This window comes from Myotis nattereri, assembly GCF_964212035.1.
Source record: "Myotis nattereri genome assembly, chromosome: 7".
NCBI lineage: Eukaryota > Metazoa > Chordata > Mammalia > Chiroptera > Vespertilionidae > Myotis > Myotis nattereri.
Window position 1 is genome coordinate 55273195 of NC_138082.1, and position 23471 is coordinate 55296665.

Consider the following 23471-nt stretch of genomic DNA (forward strand, 5'->3'; position numbering starts at 1 on the left):
TACCTGTCTTCACTGTCAGTATTTCTAATAAGAAGGTTTGGACTTGCTCATCAAACTTAAATAACAATTTAAAAATATGTCAGAGAGCCCTGACAGGTTTGGCTCAGTGGATAGAGCGTCGGCCTGCGGACTGAAGGGTCTTGGGTTCAATTCCGGCCAAGGGCATGTACTTTGGTTGCGGGCACATACCCAGTTGGGGGTATGCAAGAGGCAGCTGATCAATGTTTCTCTCTCATCGATGTTTCTAGCTCTCTATCCCTCTCCCTTCCTCTCTGTAAAAAATCAATAAAATATATTAAAAAAATATGTCAGAGATTTTAATTTAAATACCACAATTCTATAATTAGACTGGGGATTGTTTAGGAAAACAGAAGTCTGTTCGTAAATGGGGAAGCCTGTTCTGATCAAGGTGTTTTTTTAATGATGAGAATAGGCTACTATCGCTGATGAACACTAACTATGGTATATGGAATTACCTAGGCTTTCACAAGTGCCAAGAGGTAGCCAAAGGAATTTAGGTTTGAGTTTGCTACTATAAAATTATGAATCAATTTAGTCTTAAAGTAAAATAGACTGTTTGGGTGCTTTTAAACAAGATAATAAATTACACTATGACTTTTTATGTATATTGTTAAAACAATTGCACAGAGAGTATTCAAAATGAAATCTAGTAAGAATAACTAATATTTAAGTATTTTAAGTAGATTATTTGAAAATATGACTTGGCACTTACACCATATGAATGTGAAAATTTCTCCATCTTGTCCATCCATCTTCCATTCTGCCCGCTGACATCAGTATATGACTTAATCAAACAACGGCATTGAAAGGACTGCACTAATCAGCATTAGGAAGAGACTCCGCGTTAACGCCTCAGGAATTTGGAAGGGCAGGGCCCATGAATGTTATGCTATTTCTGTTTAGTGATGTCTGGGCTCTCAAAATTATAAAGCACCTTTTTCTCTTTCCTAATTGTGTTAGACTCTTCCAGTTGCTCAATATTATATTGAAATGTCCAACCACGGAGGATGCTGCAGCCTTGTTAAGTGAATACACTGACTCCTATAACCTGGGTGACTGTACAATGGATCATCCAGACTGTGACTCTTTTGAGGGCAAAAGCAACTGTGATTCATCATTATTCTGGAGCTGACAACATAACATAGGCCTTGAGTTTTCAAGGCAAATTGGGGCATGTAGCCGCCCTATTTACAACTCTTATCTGTCTCGGTCTCGGGCTCGGCTCCTACATCTGGTGCAAAATGAATTGGGTTCCAAAGCAGATGAGCCATGAGAGAACAAGGCTCACTTTCATAGATGGAAAGATTAAATGGGAAAAGAAGGTAAAATATGGATGATGGATGAAAACTAGACTTTTGGTGGTGAGCATGCAATAACAGACAGATATCAAATTGTAATGTTGTACACCTAAAATTTATATACTATATTAACCAATGTTACATAAATAAATAAGATTAAGTGGCAATATTTGGAAGTGTCACAAAATTAGCCACTTTCACTAAATGTTTCTCACACTGTCTCCCCCCCCCATATTTTATAGTACAAGTAGTACTGTTTATTCTAGAATAATTTTTAAAAATTCAAGTGCACAAAAAGAAAAAAACAAGAAAGATTTCCATTAATTCTTCAATTTCGATAACCATATTCTTCTGCACAAGCATGTCAATGCACATGCTTATACATAGCATTTATAACCAAAATGGTGTAGAATTAAAACCTGAGGGGCTGTGCGCGGTGGTTAGGAAGAAGTAGGGGCCACAGAGCCAGCCTGACCGAAACACTTCTCACCCCAAGTTGAAGAATCACTTGCTTCATGCATGGCCCTTAGGTTCCAACCTGCTACGGATCCCTCTGGGGCCTCTGCTCACTTGGATCTAGACTCCTCGGCTGGAGTCCTGAGGCTGCAAGCTGAAGTCTCCAGTCACATGTGGAGCAAAGAAAGCCTTTCTGGGAGTGGCCCTGGCCACTTCCCCCTCACCCTCTGTAACCCTAAGTGCACACAAATGAAATGGTCTCGAAGTCGTAACCATGCACTCGGATGGATTGACACCCACTGAGAGGCAGCATCTCTAGATGCTTACACACTTCTCAGTCGGTGAGCCTCCAGGAGACTGATTATTTCTCAAGACGAGGAAAGGCAGGCTTCTTTTTTTCTTAATGTTTTTATTGATTTCAGAGAGGAAGGGAGAGAGAGAGGGAGAGAGAGAGAGAGAGAGAGAGAGAGAGAGAGAGAGAGAGAGAGAGAGAGAAACGTGAATGATGAGAGAGAGAGTCATTGATTGGCTGCCTCCTGCATGCCCCTGACTGGGGACCTAGTCTGCAACCCGGGCATGTGCCCTGACTGGGGTCCCAACCGTGACCTCCTGGTTCATAGGTCGGTGCTCAATCACTGAGCCACGCCAGCTGGACAAAGCTGGCTGCTTTACTCTGAAGCACAGAGTGGGGTTAGTAGCTCTTAAACCCTTTCTGTCATTGACTGGAGTTAATTTATGACTGTGCTCCAGGAATAGAAAAACAAGAAGTGTAACATTGATCTTTTAAAAATTAATTTCTCTTCATTTCAGAGCACTTAAGGGGTGAAGCAGTGGAGGTGTGGATGGGCCTGAACCAGCTGGATGAAAATGCTGGCTGGCAGTGGTCCGACAGAACCCCGCTCAGCCACCTGAACTGGAACCCAGGTACCCGCAGCGTTTGATTTACCTTCAACAGGTGGGGTCATCCCGCAGCCTGGGACAGCAGTATCTCCCACGTATATATGTGCTGTTAAAACAATTGCATAGAGAGTATTCAAAATTAACTCTCAGGTAAAAATAACTAATATTTAAACATGTTAAGTAGATTATTTGAAAATATCACTTAGCACTTACCCCCATATGACATGTGAAAATTCTTTTGAAAGTGGTTTACAACAAATGTTAAGCCTGACTAAATTCCTGTAAGGCTTTTCCAGACAAGAAAATGGATGCCCAAAAGGTAAGCTGTATGTTTAGCCCAGGTTGCAAGAGGATCTGGGTCAGAGCCAAGAGTCTAGTCAGCTGTTTTAAAAATAGCCACAAAGAGCAAAACATTTCTCTGCTTTAAAGCAATAAAATCCACTATTGCCAACTTTGGGAAATCATTTCATTGTCATGTCTGGACTTCAACTGCAAAAATCATAAATATAAGGTCTTAAAGGATTTACCATATATGTCAAAGAGAAGGGTTGTCTCCTTGATGCTAACACTACATTTCAATATAGGTTAAAGTAACTGCTTTTGCTTCTAACATGAAATACACAAACACTGTATTTTCAGAAATAAGTTTTGAGCCATTTGTTGAATATCGCTGTGGGACATTTAATCCATTTTTGCCAAATGCCTGGAGAGTTCGGGACTGTGAGGCCACCTTACCTTACATCTGTAAAAAATACCTGAACCACACTGTTCACGAAGTAGTGGGTAAGTGTTTTCATTTTGAATTCTTATGAATTGCTTACTTGTCCTTTCAATATAGTCAAAGTCCTCCATTTTTGCTAATAACTCCTAATTTAAACTTAGCTAAGGCTGGTTTTGTATTTGTAGGAATAAAAATGTATAACAAGATAATATTTGTTATTCTAAAGCAAGCACGTCAAACTCCCGGCCCACGGGCCATATGCAGCCCACAACAAATATTTTTGTGGACCCGCCAATATAACGGTATGTAAGAAACGTTTTAACAAAAATTTCATATCTCAATTTTTACAACATTCTGTTGTACATCATTATTAATAATGAGCTACAACGTTCGCTGATGACTGATCACTATAATCGTGTTGCATTCATTTCCCGTACTCGCCTTACCACCGGCGCACCATTTCTCCCCACTAATACTAGCAGCGAGTATTTTAGCAGCTGATCGCCACATCATTAATCTTGGACTGACTTGTTTGGTGTGCGCAGCAGGAAATATTTTGCTTTCGGAGAACAAGAAAAATAGGTTTATTTGTATTACGCTTATTAATTTGTGTAGTTATTCAGTGTCTGGTAAGTTAATATTCAAGAAAATATATTAATTTTTATTAAAATGTTCTATTGTTTTATGTTAACGATTACTCATTTATTTCAGCCCTTTGTATTCAGCATGTCTTTATCGAAATAAACCTATGTTTCTATGAAAATTGAAGCTTTTGGGGGTTTTTTGTGGCCCACATACACTTAAACCTTGTTTATTTGGCCCGTGTTAGCCTTTGAGTTTGACATGCTTGTTCTAAAGGCACCATGAATTTAACACATGCATTTAGGTTTTTACTAAAAACTAAAGCAGAGCCCTGGCTGGTTTGGCTCAGTGGATAGAGCGTCAGCCTGTGGACTCAAGGTCCTGGGTTCGATTCTGGTCAGGGCCATATGCCCAGGTTTCGGGCTCGGTTCTCAGTGGGGGGCGTGCAGGAGGCAGCCGATCAATGATTCTCTCATCAGCGATGTTTCTCTCTCGCTCATCCTTCCCCTTCCTCTCTGAAATCAATAAAAATATATTAAAAGAAAAAAACTAAAGCAGAGTAACCTAAGCATTTGAAAGCCTAAGCATTTTCTTCCTCTCTTTTTAAAAAATGTGCGTTCTTAATTATTCTGGATTTGAAAAAAAAAAAAATGCTTCCTTTTTGAATTTTGAGTTTTATTGATAGTTGCCCTAGAAATTAAATATAAATTAGAAAACAGTTTTAGAAAATTCTTTGCTTCATTGATTTCCTATCACACTCTATATCTCTAAATAGTAAGACATCCTCCTTCTGAAATAATATACAAAACTTTTAGGTGTAACTTGAATACTACCTTATTACAATCTAGTACCTGGACATCCAATTATTTCTGTCTGTTTAAGGTCTATTACCTCTTTTTAGTTTCTGTAGGAATTAATGTCTTAACTTAAAAGCAGAGATAAAACCTAACCACTGTTAAAAGAATCATTACCAGAATAATCAGAAACAACTCTAGATTTAAAATAATAAGCTGAATTATCATTTAAAAATATTATTTCTTACAACTAGGCTTTAACTTTCTAATTTCCTGTACATAGCTAAGTCTCAGGGTATTGTAGAATACGGGGTTGGGATAGAAGAAGCATTGTGCCTTTGTTTTATGTAGAGATAATTTGCATTGTTTCAATAATGTGCTGAATTGCTCATACCTTCCTTCTCTTCCTATCATTTTTCTTTCTCCATTTCTTCCTTCTTTATTTGTTCGTTCTTATGGCTTCTTGCACTCCCTCCTACTGCCCTTTTTTTCTTGTTTTATCTACTCCCCTGATCTACTAACTGAGGCCAGAAACCAGAAATGAGGGCAGTTAAGCTAAATTTGTTTGGATTCGTAATTGTCGCTTCAAGTTCAACAAGTCCTTGTGATGATCCGTTCCAGCGTTTCAAACTGAGTTCCAGGATCCCCAGGTTCTTTGCTTGAGTCCACCTGTGCTTCAATCAGAGAAGCTCCTGTTTTTGTTTTGTTTGTTTATTTTAGTTTTTAAAAAATATTTATTGTTGAAAGTATTACATATGTCTCCTTTTGTTTCCCGTTGACCCCGTCTGGCCCGCCCCTGCCCTCCCCCCCCCCCCCCCCGGGCCTTCCCCACATTGTTATCTGTGTCCGTGGGTTGTGTATATATGATAAAAGTTCTTTGAAGAAGCTCCTGTTTTATCTTTTTATCGTACCTTTCGAGTGAAGCTCAAGGTCCCATTTTTAAAAGACGGTCTGTGACATTATTTTTTTAGGTTGAAAACCACTTGGGTAGATGATACCTAAATGTTCTACATGCTTCAGCTGTGGTGCTAATTGCTGTCAGAGCCCTAAAAGAAATTTTTTCTTTTCTGTTTTTTTCAATCCTCACCCAAGAATATTTTTTCCATTGATTTTTTAAGAGAGAGTGGAAGAGAGAGGGAAAGACAGAGAGAAATATCAATGTGAGAGAAATATCGATTCGTTGCCTCCCATACGTGCCCCACAGGGGCCCGGCTGAGGAGGAGCCTGCAAATGAGGTATGTGTCCTTGACCTGAATCGAACCAAGAGGACCCTTCCATCCACAGGGTCCTGGTTCAATTCAGGTGGACGCTCTATCCACTGAGCCAAATCAGCTAGGGCCCTAAAAGCAATTTTAAAAGAATGTCATTTCCCATACTGCAGTGGAATTGCAACTAATTAAATTAGTGCATAAAGAAGGCACTCAGTTGTGATTAATAAAATAAAATAAAGATGCTATCACCAGGTTGGGGGCAAGCTCCTAGAAGAAAAGAGTCCAAACTTGCCTTCCCCTCCAATCTCAAAGCAGCGTGACACCATTTTCCTTAACTTCTAACCCAGAGTTTCTAAGAATCCAGAGGGATGCCACGGGCACTCAGACTGACCCTCGAGATGAAAGCTACTTGTCATCTCTGCTCTAGAGGAATTGGCCAGAACTTCTGACTCTCTTCAGTCCAGGATAAATATCTATCCCCACCCACATACTGTACATAAAATGTAATTTAAATTATGGTTCATAACAGACCTTTTTCAGTGTGAAAATATTTTTTTTAAATGGAGAACTATACCTGGTCAATTTCATACCTAGCCCTGACTCTCAGCTTTGGCTACATGACCTTTGCCAAGTCTCCTTACCTCTTTGTGCCTTAGAAATCACATCTGGAAAATGAAGCACTAAGATCCATTAGGTCTGGGTCATAGGTTGGATCCTTCTCAACTATGAAGACCTGGAATCCTATAATTTATGTTATTGTTTCACTTTTCTGTTTCTCAAAATCTTAATCATATTTTGATGTCATCACTTATATTTTTTCTTACATTAAAAATAATATTTATATCAAGAGCAATGAGTAATGTTTTTTAAATGTGGGAAATGAAATTGTTTTTATTTATGTTGTTGTTTTAAAAAAGAAAAAGATGCTTGGAAATATTATGCTACCCACTGTGAGCCTGGCTGGAGTCCCCACAATCAGAACTGCTATAAACTTCAGAAGGAAGGAAAGACCTGGACTGAGGCTTTGCGTTCTTGCCAGTCTAATAGCAGTGCATTGATAGACATAGCTTCATTAGCGGAGGTGGAGTTACTTGTAAACCTCCTTGGAGATGGTGAGTGTCAAATGTCTTTGATTTAAGAGGTATGAAATATAATATAGTAACTTCTAAATTAAGCTACTTAAAAGCGCTTAAAAGCACACATACCTGGTATATCTGAGGTTTCTAAATAATACCCAGAAGTGCAAATTCATTGGATTTTAACAAAGTACATGCTCAGAAACTCTGTCACATCTCACATATGCCAGATATATTAGATATTCTTATATATTTTTTAAAGGGGCAAATGTTATTTCTTGAAACTTCTAATAAAAAACCCTAAGCCTATAATTTAGCTCTATGGCCACTGGATAGCAGTAATGTGCTGTGGTCATATAATCTAAGCAATAAAAGGAATTGCTTAGAAAGATAATTGGATTTAATAACTTTAGCCAGTGAATATAGATCATTTATTTCATGTGGTGGTTTTCAAGCTTTGTGACATGTTTAGGAGTTCCAAGTTGCTAGGCCTCCACCCAGCTTTAGTTCATCAAAGCAGATCTGCCTCTATCTATGTCATGTATTTAATATAGAATTCTGCCAGGAAATATTAAAATCACTGACTTAGAGTAAATGTTTTAAATCAAAAAAACCTCCAGACTCTATTCTGAGGAACTTTTCAAGTTAGATTTCAGTTTAGGATGAAAACAAAATCTGTCTCTGTCATTTCTCCTCACCCTTCCCATTGGGGTTTAAAGAATCCTGTGGCTGCCTCCATATCAATAGCGGCACTTGGGCATATCTCTCAGCCACATGGGGTCTTTTCATCCTACTTGGGCTGTCTCATTTTATTTCTATTTAGGGAAACCCCATTGCTCCCATTTCCATGCTTTTAAGAGTTTCTGCTCCTTTTTCCCATGGAAAAAAAAAAAGAAAGAAAGAAAGAAAGAAAGAAAGAAAGAAAGAAAGAAAGAAAGAAAGAAAGAAAAGAAAGAAAGAAAAAGAAATGTATCAAAAAGCTCAACTACCATTAAAAGTCATTTTGTGTGTGCCCTTTTCCTAATCCAATAGACCTTCCTGTTTTTCCTTTCTCTAGGTAGAAACAAAAACAAACTTTCCAGATCTACTTTCCTTCCAGCAGCAGGACCTAGAGTCCCAGCAGAACCTAGAGTCGCAGCAGGATCTAGAGTCCCAGCAGTCTGACTTGTTTGTCCTGGCATTGGCTGTAACTCCCACTCTGCCTCACATCGAAGGCCTGTGTCCATCAGATCAGCTAGCACAGTGTAGGGGGAAAGTTTAAGCCGGTATTTTCACCAAGACTTAAACAGGTTTCATCACATAAAGAAATCACTTGCAAAGTGATATGTTTTGGTAATAGCCCCAGTGCAATATCGCCTTTGCATATAATAGGATTCCTGTAAGTAATTTATATTTATCTCTTACAGAAAATGCATCCGAAACATGGATTGGTTTGAGCAGCAATAAAACTCCAGTTTCCTTTGAATGGTCTAATGGCTCTTCAGTCACCTTTACTAATTGGCATGCACTTGAGCCCCGAATTTTTCCAAATAGAAGCCAGTTATGTGTCTCAGCTGAGAAATCTGTAAGTTTATTTGTTTGTTCAATGCTCCCTTTGCTGGACTTGTATTGAGGGCCACCTGCACTAGGACTTGGGCTGTGGCAGAGACCCAGACTAGCACAGTCCCTGCTCCTCATGGAGCTTCCTTGCTGGCCAGTAACCATGTACCCACAGGGAAAACAGGGTGATGACAGTTGTCACGATGGCTCTGAGGAAATGGGTGACATGATGGTTGGCGCAGCTATTTCAGACGGAATTCACAGCGATGGGACTCTGAAGACGTAACATGTAAGCTGGGACTTAAAGAACAACAACAAAAACCCTCTTGAAGAGCAGGGAGAATAACACTCCAGGCAGGGTGGTTCATGCAAAAGCCCGGAGGCAGGCCAAGGCTTGCCACGTCTGACAATCCAAAAGGCCAGTGTGGTGAGAAGGTGTGAAGGGTGAGGGAGTGGCAGGAGTTGGAGCTAGAGGGATGCAAAAATAGGAAGCTTATGGATCCAGGATCCATAAGCTGCCCTCAAGCTTCAAGGAAATGGAGGGCAAGATCTAATTTACATTTTTAACAGTAACTGGCTGCTACATAGAGAACAGATTGGGGCGGGATGAAATGGAAGCAGAGAAAACAGTTTGGAGGCTATTCCGTGGTTGAATTCGTGTAGTGAATGCGGAGACAGCAGACAGATCCAAGGGTCCTGAAGACAGGAATGGTTGCTAAATGAGATGTGGGGGTGCAGGAGAGGGAAGCTTGTAGCCTGAGCCACCAGCATCTTGGCGGAGGTGGTGCCGTTGTCTAGGGTGATGAAACTAGAGAGGACTGAGGTGTTGAGAGATTACTCTGGAGAGTCGTGGCTTTTAAGCTCCATTATCTTCTTAACATAAAAGGCTTTCAACAGTGTGTGCCACCTCTGAACATTGTGCACCAATGGAAAATCTTGCTCTTTTCTTCAGACGAATATAATGGCCCCAGTGACCTTAACATCACACGTATCCCTAGTCTCTAGCTTCTCTTTTATCTAAAACATCTGCTTATGCAGAATTAGTTTAATCCCAAGCCATTTGAAGGGCTTCTTATGTGTTTAGAATAGAGTTACTCTCTTGATCAGCTGGCTGCTGAACTTACTGGCTGGGTTTAGGTTATTGGGATTTGGTGGGCATCCTCACTCTTTCAGATCACCCTGTATCGAGTTCCTCCAGAAAGCACTCTCATCCATGCTCCTTAAATAACTCGACAAAGGAATTGTGCCAATCAGACACGGGCAGTTTCTCAGCACGTGTTTTACTGTTTTACCCTTAAAGGCTGCCCCGGATATGTGCCACTGCAATTACAGCGGCGAGGCAGGGTCTCCGAGTCACAGGGCTCTCTCAGTGTTTGTCCTGGCTCTGACTCCACTGAAAGCCACCACCATTTATTCTACAACATTCGGTGCTCTGTTGGTTCATTAGTTTTGATATAACAGAGATGACCTTCATTTCCTACTGACATTCTCCCGTTTTATTTGACAAACATGGGCATTTCACTTAGCATGTTCACAGAACGGGAGCCAACATTTGGACAGAGAAATTATTTTTCAGAGAATAAAGGTAGGGACTAATATCACAGGGTCGGTCAGGACAGGGCTGCTGTAAGTGTGCTTTTTGTGGCCCCCTTTTTTGTCAGCTCAGTAGCTCCTTAAACAGTAGATGTATAAAAAGTAACATTTATTCTCTTGAAGTAGAACTCAATATGAATATAATTATTATGATGAACAAGTTACCTGAGCAGGGTGGAAGCCCAAATTTGAATATGAGAACCTAGGAAACCATTCATTCATCCATCCATCCATCCATCCATCCAATAGTCATTAAGCAACCACAGTGTGCCTTCCGCTATCCTGTAACTGAAGACGCCATGGGGGAGGGCTCAGGCTGCTCTTACAGGTGACGGTGTCAGCCTCCTCCAGAGGATGTTTCCTAGGGTCATGGAAGGGCTCCATCTTCCCCTAAAACTCAGCCTGCCCGAGGTACCACCTAAAGTCTGAATTCTATGGTTTGAGCCTATCGGTCTGACTTGGGTTAAAATTAAAAATTCTTTGGAAAGGAGGATAAAATCGTAATCTGTTAGCAGTTGTACTCCCACTTAGAAGTGGTTAGAGGGGAAGCAGCATTCTCGTGCGGGCAAGAGCACAGCTCCATCCACGTGGCTGGCCCCCACACCAACAGCGTCAGCATCACCTGAACATTTGTTGGAAATGTGAATTCGCAGGTCCTGCCTGACTTACTGAATGAGACACTGCGCATGGGGCCAGTCATCTGCGTTTTAGTAACCCCTCCGGATAATTCTGGAACACGCTAGAAGTGGAGAATTACTGCTCTCCCCCATCTTTTCCAAAGAAAAGTTGAAAGCAGCTTAATGTAAAGCCAGCTGAACCTGGTACTAAGTCCTAACTCCAGTTTTTCCTGCCTACAGGTCCTTCTGCAACGTATTAAACCTAATCTCTTAAATGGGAGTGAGGCGTACCTCACAGGAACACTGAGATAATATATGAAAGTCACTCAACATGAAGCCTAGCACACAGGAGTATTTGTGGCTGCTCCCCTCGGCCCACCGATCAGGACTGCATGCCTTGCGGCTGTTTACACACTGCAGCGAGCAGGGCCTCTCACTCATATGCAGGGAGAGGCAGTCCTTTCTAATGACAGCACGAGATCCTAACACATTCCTCCATCCGGAAACACTTATTATTAGTCATATTTTTATTCAGAATATGGGTGTTGCCTATCAGCATCAGTAATGGGGTGCATTCATTCGTCTTGTAATACTTTCCCCCTAGGAAGGACACTGGAAAGTTAAACACTGTGAAGAGGCACTTCCTTACATTTGTGAGAAAGCAGGCCACGTGGTCTCCGACGCTGAATCAGGCTGTCCAGAAGTAAGTGCCATTAACCTTGTGATGTAGGTGCAGGGCCTTCATAATAGAAAAATGTATTCCCATCGACTTAGAGTGAACCCCTCTCCCTCTCTCTCCTGCCTCACTCCCTCCTCCCTCTCTTTCCCTTCCCTTCCTCCCTCATTTGCTACCCTCCTCCCCTTCTCTTTTTTGTTCTGTGTGTGGGCTACTTTTAACAAACCAGACAATTATCAGCTAGAGTCACGGGGAGGATTTATAGCTCTGCGAGGGTTGCTTGCCAGCCTCTTCAACCTAAGACTACTTTTCTTTTGAGATAAAATAAATGTAAATGATACTATTATACCATCTGTGCACGCGATGCCCTGTCTCTTGGGGGTTTCATAGGCTTCCTGTGGGATGTCAGAGTGAAAGCACATGCCTTCCTTTGAGCCAGAAAGTGAACTTCTGCGTCCAAACGCTTGCTTTCCTGTTCACTTTTCTTAAACTGAAGTATTTGACCAGATACAATAAGGGAGAGAAGTGCATGCTCACAATATACTTATTAGTTGGGAACGGGATAATAAAAATACTTTTGTATTTTAAGTAATAAAGCATTTTCAGTACTTTAATCAACAACACTTAATATTTAGATTTAAATTTACAAGGTAGAAAATTATGTTTTAAATTTTTAAAAATACATATACTATCCTGCAGAAAAGTTACCAAAAAAATACCTATCAGTGTCCTCAATATAGCTTCTCATGTCCTCTCTCTCTCTCTCTCTCTCTCTCTCTCACACACACACAAACACACACACACACACACACACACACACAAGAATTTAGATTTAAATATTGGAGATTTTTAGATTGTATGAATATCAAAATTTTCCCAAACTGGGGTTTTATACAATTGTGCTTGAATTATTTTCTTTTCTAATCCAATTATTTATGTACCACTTGAACAATAATCCATCTCTCTAGATACTGCATTTGATTTATTAATCAGTGCATAAACATATGACTCTTCATACTCTAACTGAACATACACATGCCATAGCTGACAGGTTGCTGAACATTTTATCTAATGATTATAATTCCTGAATTAGTGATAATTGATCACTGATTTAATCTCCATAAACAGAAATATTGAAAAAAAATTTATCTCACTGTGTCTTTTAAGGCAACTCAACATGTTTTGTGTAGAAAGGATAACTAGCTTCTTACGCAGCAGGAACAGAAGTGATGTTCTATTCGAACTTTGTAGCCTATCATCCTTTCTTGGCCAGCACCACCAGTATGTAAAGATTCAGAGTTCAGACCCAGTTCTCAACTTCAGGGCAAAATTCCCATTAAATACTTTATGCACCATCAGTCTATGGGTATGGTTTCAAAAGGCGCCTTTCTTTTTGACAATGGCTTCGATGTAATTCTCTAAGCAGTTTGCACGTACAAAACTAATTTATAAAATAACTCTTGACAATTTCAAAGCAAAGAAAATGGTTTATTTTTCCCTCTGAGTCACTTTTGGGGGGATGGCACAGTATGAGCAATTATTTCAGTGTTGTCACCATTTCACTTAAAATTAAATGGCACCTCATGGACAAAGGATAGTCATGGATACAATCAGTTATTCTTCCCACTCCATTATGTGCACAAAGGCTTACAGTAAAGAGCCTTTGTTTTTCTGGTTATTGCTATGCCACATTTTTTTAGCCTGTTCGGTTCTTGGATTTTTTGTTTTGCTAAGCAGCCTGTGATCTAAAAACTACCAATGAAGAAAGAATACTTTGTGAGAAAGATCAAATTGTCAGGCTTCTGCTACCTGTCCTTCCCAAGCACCAAGGCAGCCTAACCTGCCTGGCGTGACCCAGGAGGGGCTCTGGCAGGGGTTGTGATCCCCACAGATAAGGTTGGGGAGCAACTTTAAGGGAGTGACTTCAGCGTGCATCCTGGCTGGTTGGATGTGGAACTCCTGTAACCCCCACCTCATTGAGCAATATGTTTTGAACTAAAATTGCTGATTTCTAAAATAAGTTTTATTTAATTCACTGCAAGACTGAGAATATAGCAGGAATCGTTGTATAGCTGATCAAATTCTGGCAAGCATTGGTATGGCATAGAATGAAGTGTGTTTTAAAACTGGCGAAAATAGCTATAAATGATGTGATTTTATAATGTTGAATGAAAAATAACTAAAATAATTCAGTTGAAATATGAAAGACTAATGAATGTACGTCCCCTGTATCATATGATTTTAAATAATAGAGCACCCTTCATTGCTCCCAAGGCTGAGTCATGAAACACATGTTGGTCAATTTTGTCTGAGTGCCAAAGCACAATTGCTTTCTCTCTAGAAAGCTAACCAATTGATTTAGGAATAATCTTTACCAAAAATATATATATTCTGGCCAATCTCCATTGGGGTGCATGATGATCCAGCCAAGGCTATCCTAGGTTGCCCCAGAATTGGGTTCCAGGCCAGCTTGTCCATGAGTCTGTGACTTTACCCGGGTCCCTTACCTCAGTGACTCTCAGTGGGTAACATGGAAAGCGGTAGGAAAGAAGGTTGGAGAATATACGCTGTGATCCAGGTACATGTGCCCTCTTTGCTGAGTTCCTGCCTCTATCCCGAGGCCTCTGCCTACATTGTCTCCTTTGATTCCCACAAAAGCCCCATCGAAACTACGATTGCCCCATTTTACAGAGGAGAAAACTAAGACAGGGAGAGATCAAATAACGTCGCTGGGGGTAGAGCCTGGATTCAGCCATGCTTTCTGTCTTCAAAGGCAGCACTCCTAATTTCTACTAGCCTGTAGGAGCCGTTTGTATTTGCGTGAAATTCTATATTTTTTAATCTCTCTTGCTCCCTCCCTCCCTCCCTCTCTCCGTGTGTGTGTATGTGTGTGTGTGTGTGTGTGTGTGTGTGTGTAAGAGACAGAATCTTGAGAAAGTGTCCCTTTATTTCCATTTAAGGTTTATGTTTTAAGTCAATTAAAACATGTAGGGTTTAAGAATTAAATAAATCTAAAAGTGGCTGTAGCTAATAGCATTACCAGATAGAATGAATACAAATCTGTCAAGACAAAGTTCAAGTTTTGAGTTCTGAGTGGGTCAGAGAAGATAGTGGGGTATGTAGTAAATATGAATATACAAAAACCAGCTGGGTGTGACTCAGTGGGGCACATAGGAGGCAGCCAATCAATGATTCCCTCTTATCTCTCCCGTCCTCTCTGAAATATATGTATATACATATATATGAATATATAAAAAAGATCTTTTTTCTCTTTAACTAAATCAGGTTATTTTCCTTTTTCTCTTTTAAGGGATGGGAGAGACATGGTGGGTTCTGTTACAAAATTGACACAGAACTTCGAAACTTCGACCACGCCGCCAGTGGGTATTACTGTCCTCCTGCACTTGTGACCGTTACAAACAGGTAACATAGAAACTTCCTGCCAGAAACATGACTGTGCTTTGATGTGAGGGCCCTTGGAACGATAAAACCTAGCCATAATAAGTAACTGATCAAAATCTAAGTGTACTATACAATAGTGTATTAAATTATTGATTGAGATGAATTTAAGTCATAGGATGTTTCTCCTCAATTGATTTTTGAGTAAATTAAGGTGACTTTTTACTTTCCATAAAGATTTATCTCTTATCTAACTTTGCTAATATATTCAGTTGCATTTAGATTTTATCTTCTCTTTGTAATAGAAAAATAAATATGCTAGTTAGCATTAATTTTTTAAAAATTTAATGTGTGTGAGTCACGTGTTTTTTTTTTTTCTTAGAACAAAAGTAAGTATAACTAAACTGTGGAGGTTTCAAATATTCAAATGCTTGCCCATTATGTCTTAGGTCTGTTTGTTTAGAGTTAGACACCTCAGTGCACAGGTGTCTTCTCAATGCCAACAGAGAAACCGTGCTCTTTTGACACTCTGCATAATTCACAGTGTGCTACGATGTGTCACAGAGAATAAATGCACCAAAGGCAGAAGTGGCCTCAATGTCACTATCATATCAGAAGGACAGTGAGGGCTGCAAAACTGACTTCTCCCTGCTGAAGACAAAAGTAGTTCCATGAAAAAACTATAGCACCTGCAAAGCAAGTCACTTTCTTTTTTACCCAGGCAGGCATTGCCTTTAAAATACTCATGAGCACTGGCTGAGTGACTTGGTTAGAGCATTGTCTGGTATACCAGAAAGGTTGTGAGTTCATTTCCTGGTCAGGGCACATTACCTAGGTTGCCGGTTTGATCCTTGGTTGAGGTGTGAATGGGAGGCAACTGTTTCTCTCTCTCTCCCTCTCCCTCCCTTTCCCCCTCCTTTCCTCTCTCTCTAAAATAAAAATGTATCCTTGGATGAGAATTAAAAAAAATTTTAAATACCCATAAATATTAGAAAATAGGACAATGGTTTTATTGGCAAAATAAATTGCCTGGTGAAGCATTTTATGCTCAGGAGATGCTTCCTGTGGAGGATAGCTCTGCCTTTGATAAGCTTGTGTTGTTTTTAGTTCTACCTTTCTCCTTCCCAGGCCAGGAAAAAGCCTTTATCCTCAATTTGTTAATTCCCTAAAAAGGTTTTAAGAGTACCTTGGATTGGAAGTCTTCCAGTCAGAGTCAACATAGGACTTTATTTAGGGGCCTGACCAAAAAAACTATGCTCTTTTGCTAATTATTTTTTAATTAATGATGTCTTCACTGAAGAAAATAAGTATAATTGTCTGACCTTTTTAAAAAGTCTTATTCTTTCTGTGTGTGTGTGTGTGTGTGTGTGTGTGTGTATGTGTGTAATGTTTATTGAGTGCCTGTCATATACTTGGTACTGTGTTAACTATTTTTCATATGTTATCTGACTTTGTTAAAATCCAATAGTCAAGAGTTTGTTAGAAAATTACTTATTGAACTAGAGGCCCGTTGCAGAAAGATTCCTGCAAGAATAGGGCTTCACCCCCGCCTCTGCCGTCTCAGCTCCCTCCCGCTTCCCGCTGCCTCCTGCTGCTGCCCACCACCCTCCGCCCGCCGTGCCCCGGCTCCGCTCCCGCCTCCCGCCTCCACCACCTTGGCTCCATTCCTGTCTCTGCCACCTCTACTTTGCTCCTTTTTGCAGTGCTTGGCTTTCTTCTACGTTGTCTTCAGACTTCGCTCCCAGCTGGTATATGCAAATTAACCGCCATCTTGGTTGGGTTAATTTGCATATAGTTGCTCTGATTGACTGGTGGGCATAGCGAAAGTATGGTCAATTAGCATCTTTGTCTTTTATTAGTGTAGATACCTATTTTGTGAGAGGCGCTCATATTGGTAGGTTATAGCAAATAAAGAAAAGGCGTGGTGTAATCGTGGTGCTACTTGCAGGCCAGCAGCTGAAGAAATAGACAATAGGTATGTAAAACAAGTAAAGAATGTAGGATAACATCATAAATGGATAAACTCGAAGTGACATTACAGATTACCCATAGTGCCAAAGTGAGCCAGGGTAAGGCAGGTCTGTTAGAGTTCGAGTACTCCGTTTTCTAAACACCTTTGAGGACTTTCATACAAATGATAGAAAGTGTTTAGGAAAATACTACTGTTTTATTTCCTCCAGAGCTGAATATAAGAGTATGCTGTGAATATTTTAAAATTTTTCTTTGATTAACTGCATTCAGTAGCCAATGCTAATGTGGGATCCAACTCTAAAGCAGAAGTATGGCACAGGTGCGCTTGTTTTTGTCTCAGCCTTGACCTCCGAGGCTGCCCAGGTGACCTTGTGCTGGCGTGCTACTCAGCCCCCAGCCAACCTCCCCACCTTACCACAGGTTCACCCCAGTGAGTCTCTCCCAGGCAGGTAACATACATGTGCACTGCTCTGTAAACATGTCTACATCCAAAGCAGTGACTCCAACATGCAGAGTGGGGGAAGGAAGGGCCTCATACTCCTGAACTTTATTCATTCAGACCCCAACAGGTAAGATATAAAAGCCTACACAGCACGGCTCTTTGAGTGACAATACATGTTCAGATATTTTTCACAGCAAAATTTGTCTGAGAAGGTTTGGCAATGGAAAGTCCCTCCAGATCCAGGAGTGTCCACTAGCAGCCTGGGTAATCATCTTCTTCTATTACTGATTCCCCTTTGAGTTAAGGCACTCCTGTCACTCACCAGTACCCAAGCTTGTAGTTGCTAATTGATTTTCCACTCTTCTGCACAACTGAGCGACAGGTTTGATAGGCACAATTAGAGCCACCTGCTCCAAATTACTTCTTTCTTTTGTTATCCGCTAACTGCTCCTGGTCTAGAACTTTTAACACTTTGTGGAATAAGAAGGAAAGAAAAACAGACCCCTAGTGCTGAATAACAGAATTTTATTTGCTTGTTAACTGTTACCAAATTTTTAAAGTCTGGCCACTTTGCTTCCCGACAGAGCATGAATGCAGAGCTTGCATTCCAAAGTTACCATGGATAATTGCCTAAATGCATGTGTATCTAAATCTTGAATCGATCAGTCATGGAATATTTAGTACAAAATAATCCAAATGCCATCCAATTTTGTGAATTTTGCCAAAAGTGAGAAATCCTGCAATATATCATTTTCTCCTAAGTTTAAATGTGCATTATTTTCAAGCATATTTACAGCTCTGTTATTTTCCTGCAACCACTGTATCTCCCAGACATATTTACAGTTAACTTTTTTTATTGTGGTAAAACATACATAATGTAAAAGTTATAATTTTAACAATTTTCAAGTGTGCAGTTCAGTGGCGTTAACTACAGTCATATTATTGTGCAATCATCACCACCATCCATTTTCATCAGAACATTTTCATCTTCCCAAACTGAATTCTGTACCCATTAAACAATAACTCTCCATTCTCACTGGCCTCCAGCCTCTGGCTACCACCATCCTATTTCTCTGTCTGAGGTTGACTACCCTAGGTAAGTAGAATCACTCAGTAGTTGCCCTTTTGTGCCTGGGTTATTGCCCTTAGCCCAGGGGTGGGCAAACTTTTTGACTCGAGGGCCACAATGGGTTCTTAAACTGGACCGGAGGGCCGGAACAAAAGCATGGATGGAGTGTTTGTGTGAACTAATATAAATTCAAAGTAAACATCATTACATAAAAGGGTACGGTTTTTTTTGGGTTTTTTTTTTAGTTTTATTCATTTCAAACGGGCCAGATCCGGCCTGCGGGCCGTAGTTTGCCTACGGCTGCCTTAGCCTAATATCCTGCAAGTTAATCCTTCTTGGAGCATGTGTTAGAATTTCCTTCCTTTTAAGGCTGAATAATATTCTATAGTAAGGATACACCACATTTTGTTTATCCATTCATCCATCAATAGACATAAGATGCTTTTACCTTTTGGCTATTGTGAATAATGCTGCTGTGAATATGAATGTACAAATATCTTTTAAATCCCTGCTTTCAATTATTTCGGGTAATATACTCAGAAACTGGGTACATTTTGTTTCATATGATGAATTGATTTTTAATTTTTGAGGAACAGTTATACTCATTTTTAGCTGCACCATTTCACCATTTTAATTCCCAGCAGTGCACAAGGGTTCCAATTCCTTTGCATCCTGGCCACACTTGTTCTTTTCTGTTATTTTTTTTAATTTAAATTCTTTATTATTGAAAGTATTACATATGTCTCCTATTTCCCCCATTGACCTCTCCCAGCTGCTCCCACCCCCTGCCACATGGCCTCGCCCCCTAATGTCTGTGTCCATTGGTTATGATTACATGCATGCATACAAGTCCTTTGGTTGATCTCTTTTCCTCTCCCCACTCCTCCCCTACCTTCCCTCTGAGGTTTGATGGTCTGTTCGATGCTTCTCTGTCTCTATTTTTGTTCATAGACATCTTAATGGGTATAAAGTGGTGTTTCACTGTGATTTTGACTTGCATTTTTGTAATAATGATATTGAGCATCTTCCATGTGCTTATTATCATCTGTATATCTTCTTTAAAGAAATGTCTATTCAAGTCCTTTGCCCATTTTTTTTAATTGTTCTCTGTTACTGAGTTGTAGGATTTCTTTAAATATTCTAGGTAGTAATTCCTCATCAGATACATAATTTGAAAATTTTTTTTTCTATTCTATGGGTTGCCTTTTCACTCTGTTGATAGTGCCCTTTGATGTGCAAAAGTTTTTAAGTCCAGCTTATCTAGTTCTTACTTGTTATCTCTGCATTTGGTGTCATAGCCAAAAAGTCATTGCCAAATGCAGTGTCATGACATTTTCTCATGTTTTCTTCTAAGAGTTTTTTACTTTTAGCTCTTACATTTAGGTCTTTGATCCACTTTGAATTAATTTTTGTAAATGGTATAAGATAAGAGTCCAACTTTATTCTTTTGCAAGTGGAAACCTAGTTTCCCCTGAATCCTTGCTGGAAATATTGCCCTTTCCCTTACTGTCTTGGCACCTTTGTCAAAAACCATTTGACCATATACATGAGGGTTTATTTCTGGGTGCTGTATTCTGTTTCATTGGTTTCTATGTCTTTCTTTATGCCAGTACCACACTATTTTGATTACAGTACGTTTTAGTAAGTTTTAAAGTCAGGAAATGTGAGAGCTCCAACTTTGTTCTTCTTTTTATCTTTGTTTTTGCTATTCAGAGTCCCTTGAAATTTTATATGAACTTTAAAATGGAATTTTCTACTTGTGCAATATATATATATATATAGATATCTATATATCTATATCTATATCTATATATATTTATATATATATCTTGATAGAGATTACATTCAATCTGTAGATTGCTTTGGGTGGTATGTCTATTTTAAGAATAAGTCTTCCAATTAATGGGATGACTTTCCATCTAATTGTGTCTTCTTTAATTTCCTTCAGCAATATGTTGTATTTTTCAATATACAACTCTTTCATCTCCTTGGTTAGGATTATTCCCAAGTATTTCAGTCTTTTTGATGCTATTATAAACGGATTTGTTTGTGGTTTTTCTTTTCAGCTTGTTCATTGTTAGTATATAAAAATGCAACTGATTTCTGTGTGTTGACAACTTTACAGAATTTGTTTATTAGTTCTGATTTTTGTACAATGCAGTTAACTTTCTTTCTAAACCATATTTTAAATATCCCTTTTCAAGTTACACAATAAAAACATTCTCATTGATACAAATTCAAGCAAACCAGAAGAATGTAGACTAAAAAGTGAAAGTGCCCCTTCACCTCTACTATTCTCCCCTCCCAACCAATCCTACTCTGCTCCCCAGAGGTAACTGCCATTAATAGTGTGGTGCTTGCTCCTCTGGGGTTTGTTCTTGTGTATTTTCTACATCTGTATTTCTCTTCTAGCTTTTTGCAAGAAACAATATTCAAAAACTTAACATTGCTAGTTCTTGAGGAATGCCACCAGAAACTTCTGGCAATAATGATCATGATGTGTGTCTCCCATTTCAAATCTACTGATATTCTATTTCTACTCTTTATTTATATTAGTTCAACAATAGAGTCACTTATTTTAAAATGCCATTTAAAATGTTAATTGTTGTGTTATTGGGAGAAATCCAATTGCAATTACTCAGTTCAAAACTGAGTCCTTTCTAACCCAATCCCATTATGAGGTGTTTGGGTTGTTTTTTTTTTTAACTGAAATAGCTCTCTAGTGAAGCTACTTCCAATGTATTACTTTTTCAATCTCTTTTTTCAGGTAATACAAATGCAATCATTACAGTATTGCTGTCTGCTAAGTACTGTGTTGTTCACAGACAAGAAACATCTTTTTTTCAGCTGCATATCGCTGGCTAACCTGATGAAAAAATGTAATGTTAAATTAGTGATTTGAGTAAAAAAAAATACCTCCTTTTGAAGTATATACTTTTGAAATGCAAAATGTTTATTTTTAAATAAAAATATTGGTCAATGTATGCAAAAACTGTGTATTGCTATCTTCAAATGCATTTTTTTCTTGTGATGAGAACTTTTTTTTCAAATGCATTTTTAAGTTAAAATTTAATGTTTAGCAACATGAGCAACAATTTTCTTAAACTGATGGAAGTTTAAGATATATTTTTCTTGCTTTCACTAAAAACACACATTTGATTTCTTAACTTTTTTTTAATATTTTTTATTGATTAAGATATTACATATGTGTACCCTCTACCCCCCCCCCTCATCCCCTCACCCCCCCTGTTGTCCGTGTCCATTGGTTAGGCCTATATGCTTGCATATAAGTCCTTTGGTTGATCCTTCCCCCTTGCCCCCACCCTCCCCTACCTTCCCTCCAAGGCCCGACAGTCCAATCAAAGCCTCTCCGTCTCTGGATCAGTCCTTGTTCATCAGTTTATGTTGTTCATTATATTCCACAAATAAGTGAGATCTTGTGGTATTTATCCACTCTCCAGTTCCATCCATGCTGTGGCAAATGGTAAGAGTTCCTTTTTCTTCTCCCTCTTCTTAAAGAATACCTTTCAGCATTTCATATAATGCTGGTTTGGTGGTGATGAACTCCTTTAGCTTTTTCTTATCCGTGAAGCTCTTTATCTGACCTTCCATTCTGAATGATAGCTTTGCTGGATAAAGTAATCTTGGTTGCAGGTTCTTGCTATTCATCTCTTTGAATATTTCTTGCCACTCTCTTCTGGCCTGCATGGTTTCTGTTGAGAAATCAGCTGACAGTCGGATGGTACTCCCTTGTAGGTAACTGACTGTCTTTCTCTTGCTGCTTTTAAGATTCTCTCTTTATCTTTTGCTCTTGGCATTTTAATTATGATGTGTCTTGGTGTGGTCCTCTTTGGATTCCTTTTGTTTGGGGTTCTCTGCACTTCCTGGACTTGTAAGTCCATTTCTTTCACCAGGTGGGGGAAGTTTTCTGTCATTATTTCTTCAAAAAGGTTTTCAATATCTTGCCCTCTCTCTCCTTCTGGTACCCCTATAATTCTGATGTTGGTACGCTTGAAGTTGTCCCAGAGGTTCCTTACACTATCTTCATATTTTTTGAATCTCTTTTCTTTTTTCTTTTTCGGTTGGGTATTTTTTGTTTCTTTGTATTTCAAATCTTTGACTTGATTCTTGGGATCCTCTTGTCTGCTGTTGGATCTCTGTAAATTATTCTTTATTTCAGTCAGTGTATGCTTAATTTCTAGTTGGTCCTTTTTCATGTCCTCCATGGTCTCACTATACTCCTTGAGGGATTCATTAAATTTATCGGCGGTTTCCATAAAATTCTTGAAAAACCTTATAAACGTGGCCTTGAACTCTATATCCAGTCATCTGCCCTCCTCCGTTTCTGCCAATTGTGACCTGTTTCTTTGTCTCCGCATTTTGGCTGCTTCCCTGTGTTGATAGAGTGGCCCTGCGCGCCAGGTGTCCTGTAGGGCCCAGTGGCTCAGCCTCTCCAGTTACCTGGGGTGGACACTCTTGGTGCACTCTTGGTGCCTTGGTTGTTGTAGGATCACTGGGAGGAATTGACCTCCAGGCCAATTGGCTGTGGGAAGCAGCTGTGTCTGAAGTGGGAGAATGGTCCCCCTCTGACCACTGGGTACAGTGGCTCCTGGATCTAAGGAGGTGCTAATTCAGCCCCTGCCTGAGGCCACACAGCCGGAGCCACGAAGAGGCTCAGCTGTGAAGCAATGCAAGCCACTGCGGGGCCCTGGGCCTTCCCTTGGAAGCTCTGGGTCTGCCTGGCTGGGCTGTAGTTAGGTACATTCACATGCAAAAGCCTCTGCCGCAGCCTGGGTGGGGCGGGGTCTCAGGGAGTCAAAGGGCGGAGAAAGCAGCTATGTTGATTCTCCGTGCCCAGAGTCGCGCGTCTCAGTGTCCCGGTAACGGCTGCAAGCACCTCTGAGGGAAAGCCGCCCTCAAGTTCGCCCGCTGCCACCTGACAGACCAGCCTCTCCCCGTATGAGTCCTGGGTCCCCAGAGACTTGCTGGAACCGGAGTTCAGAGCAGTCGGGAGCTTGTGGTTCAAAAAGACAGCCGCGTCCTCAGGTGCCACCCCCTTTCCGCGCGCGCGAGCCGCCGCCGTACCTCTGCACTTCACCTCCACAG

At 40.0% G+C, this 23471-nt stretch overlaps 1 protein-coding gene across 2 annotated transcripts in view; it reads left to right on the forward strand.

Moving 5' to 3' along the window:
• The window catches only part of PLA2R1 (phospholipase A2 receptor 1), a gene marked incomplete at its 5' end in the record, with an annotated part of 107767 nt that overhangs the window by 32209 nt on the left and 52087 nt on the right, over positions 1-23471 (forward strand). For both annotated transcript variants that reach the window (XM_081095897.1, XM_081095896.1), the window contains 6 exons: positions 2586-2699; positions 3315-3458; positions 6901-7095; positions 8466-8623; positions 11413-11511; positions 14795-14907. In XM_081095897.1, the coding sequence (XP_080952023.1) occupies positions 2586-2699; positions 3315-3458; positions 6901-7095; positions 8466-8623; positions 11413-11511; positions 14795-14907 (823 nt within the window). The remainder of the gene's footprint in view (positions 1-2585; positions 2700-3314; positions 3459-6900; positions 7096-8465; positions 8624-11412; positions 11512-14794; positions 14908-23471) is intronic.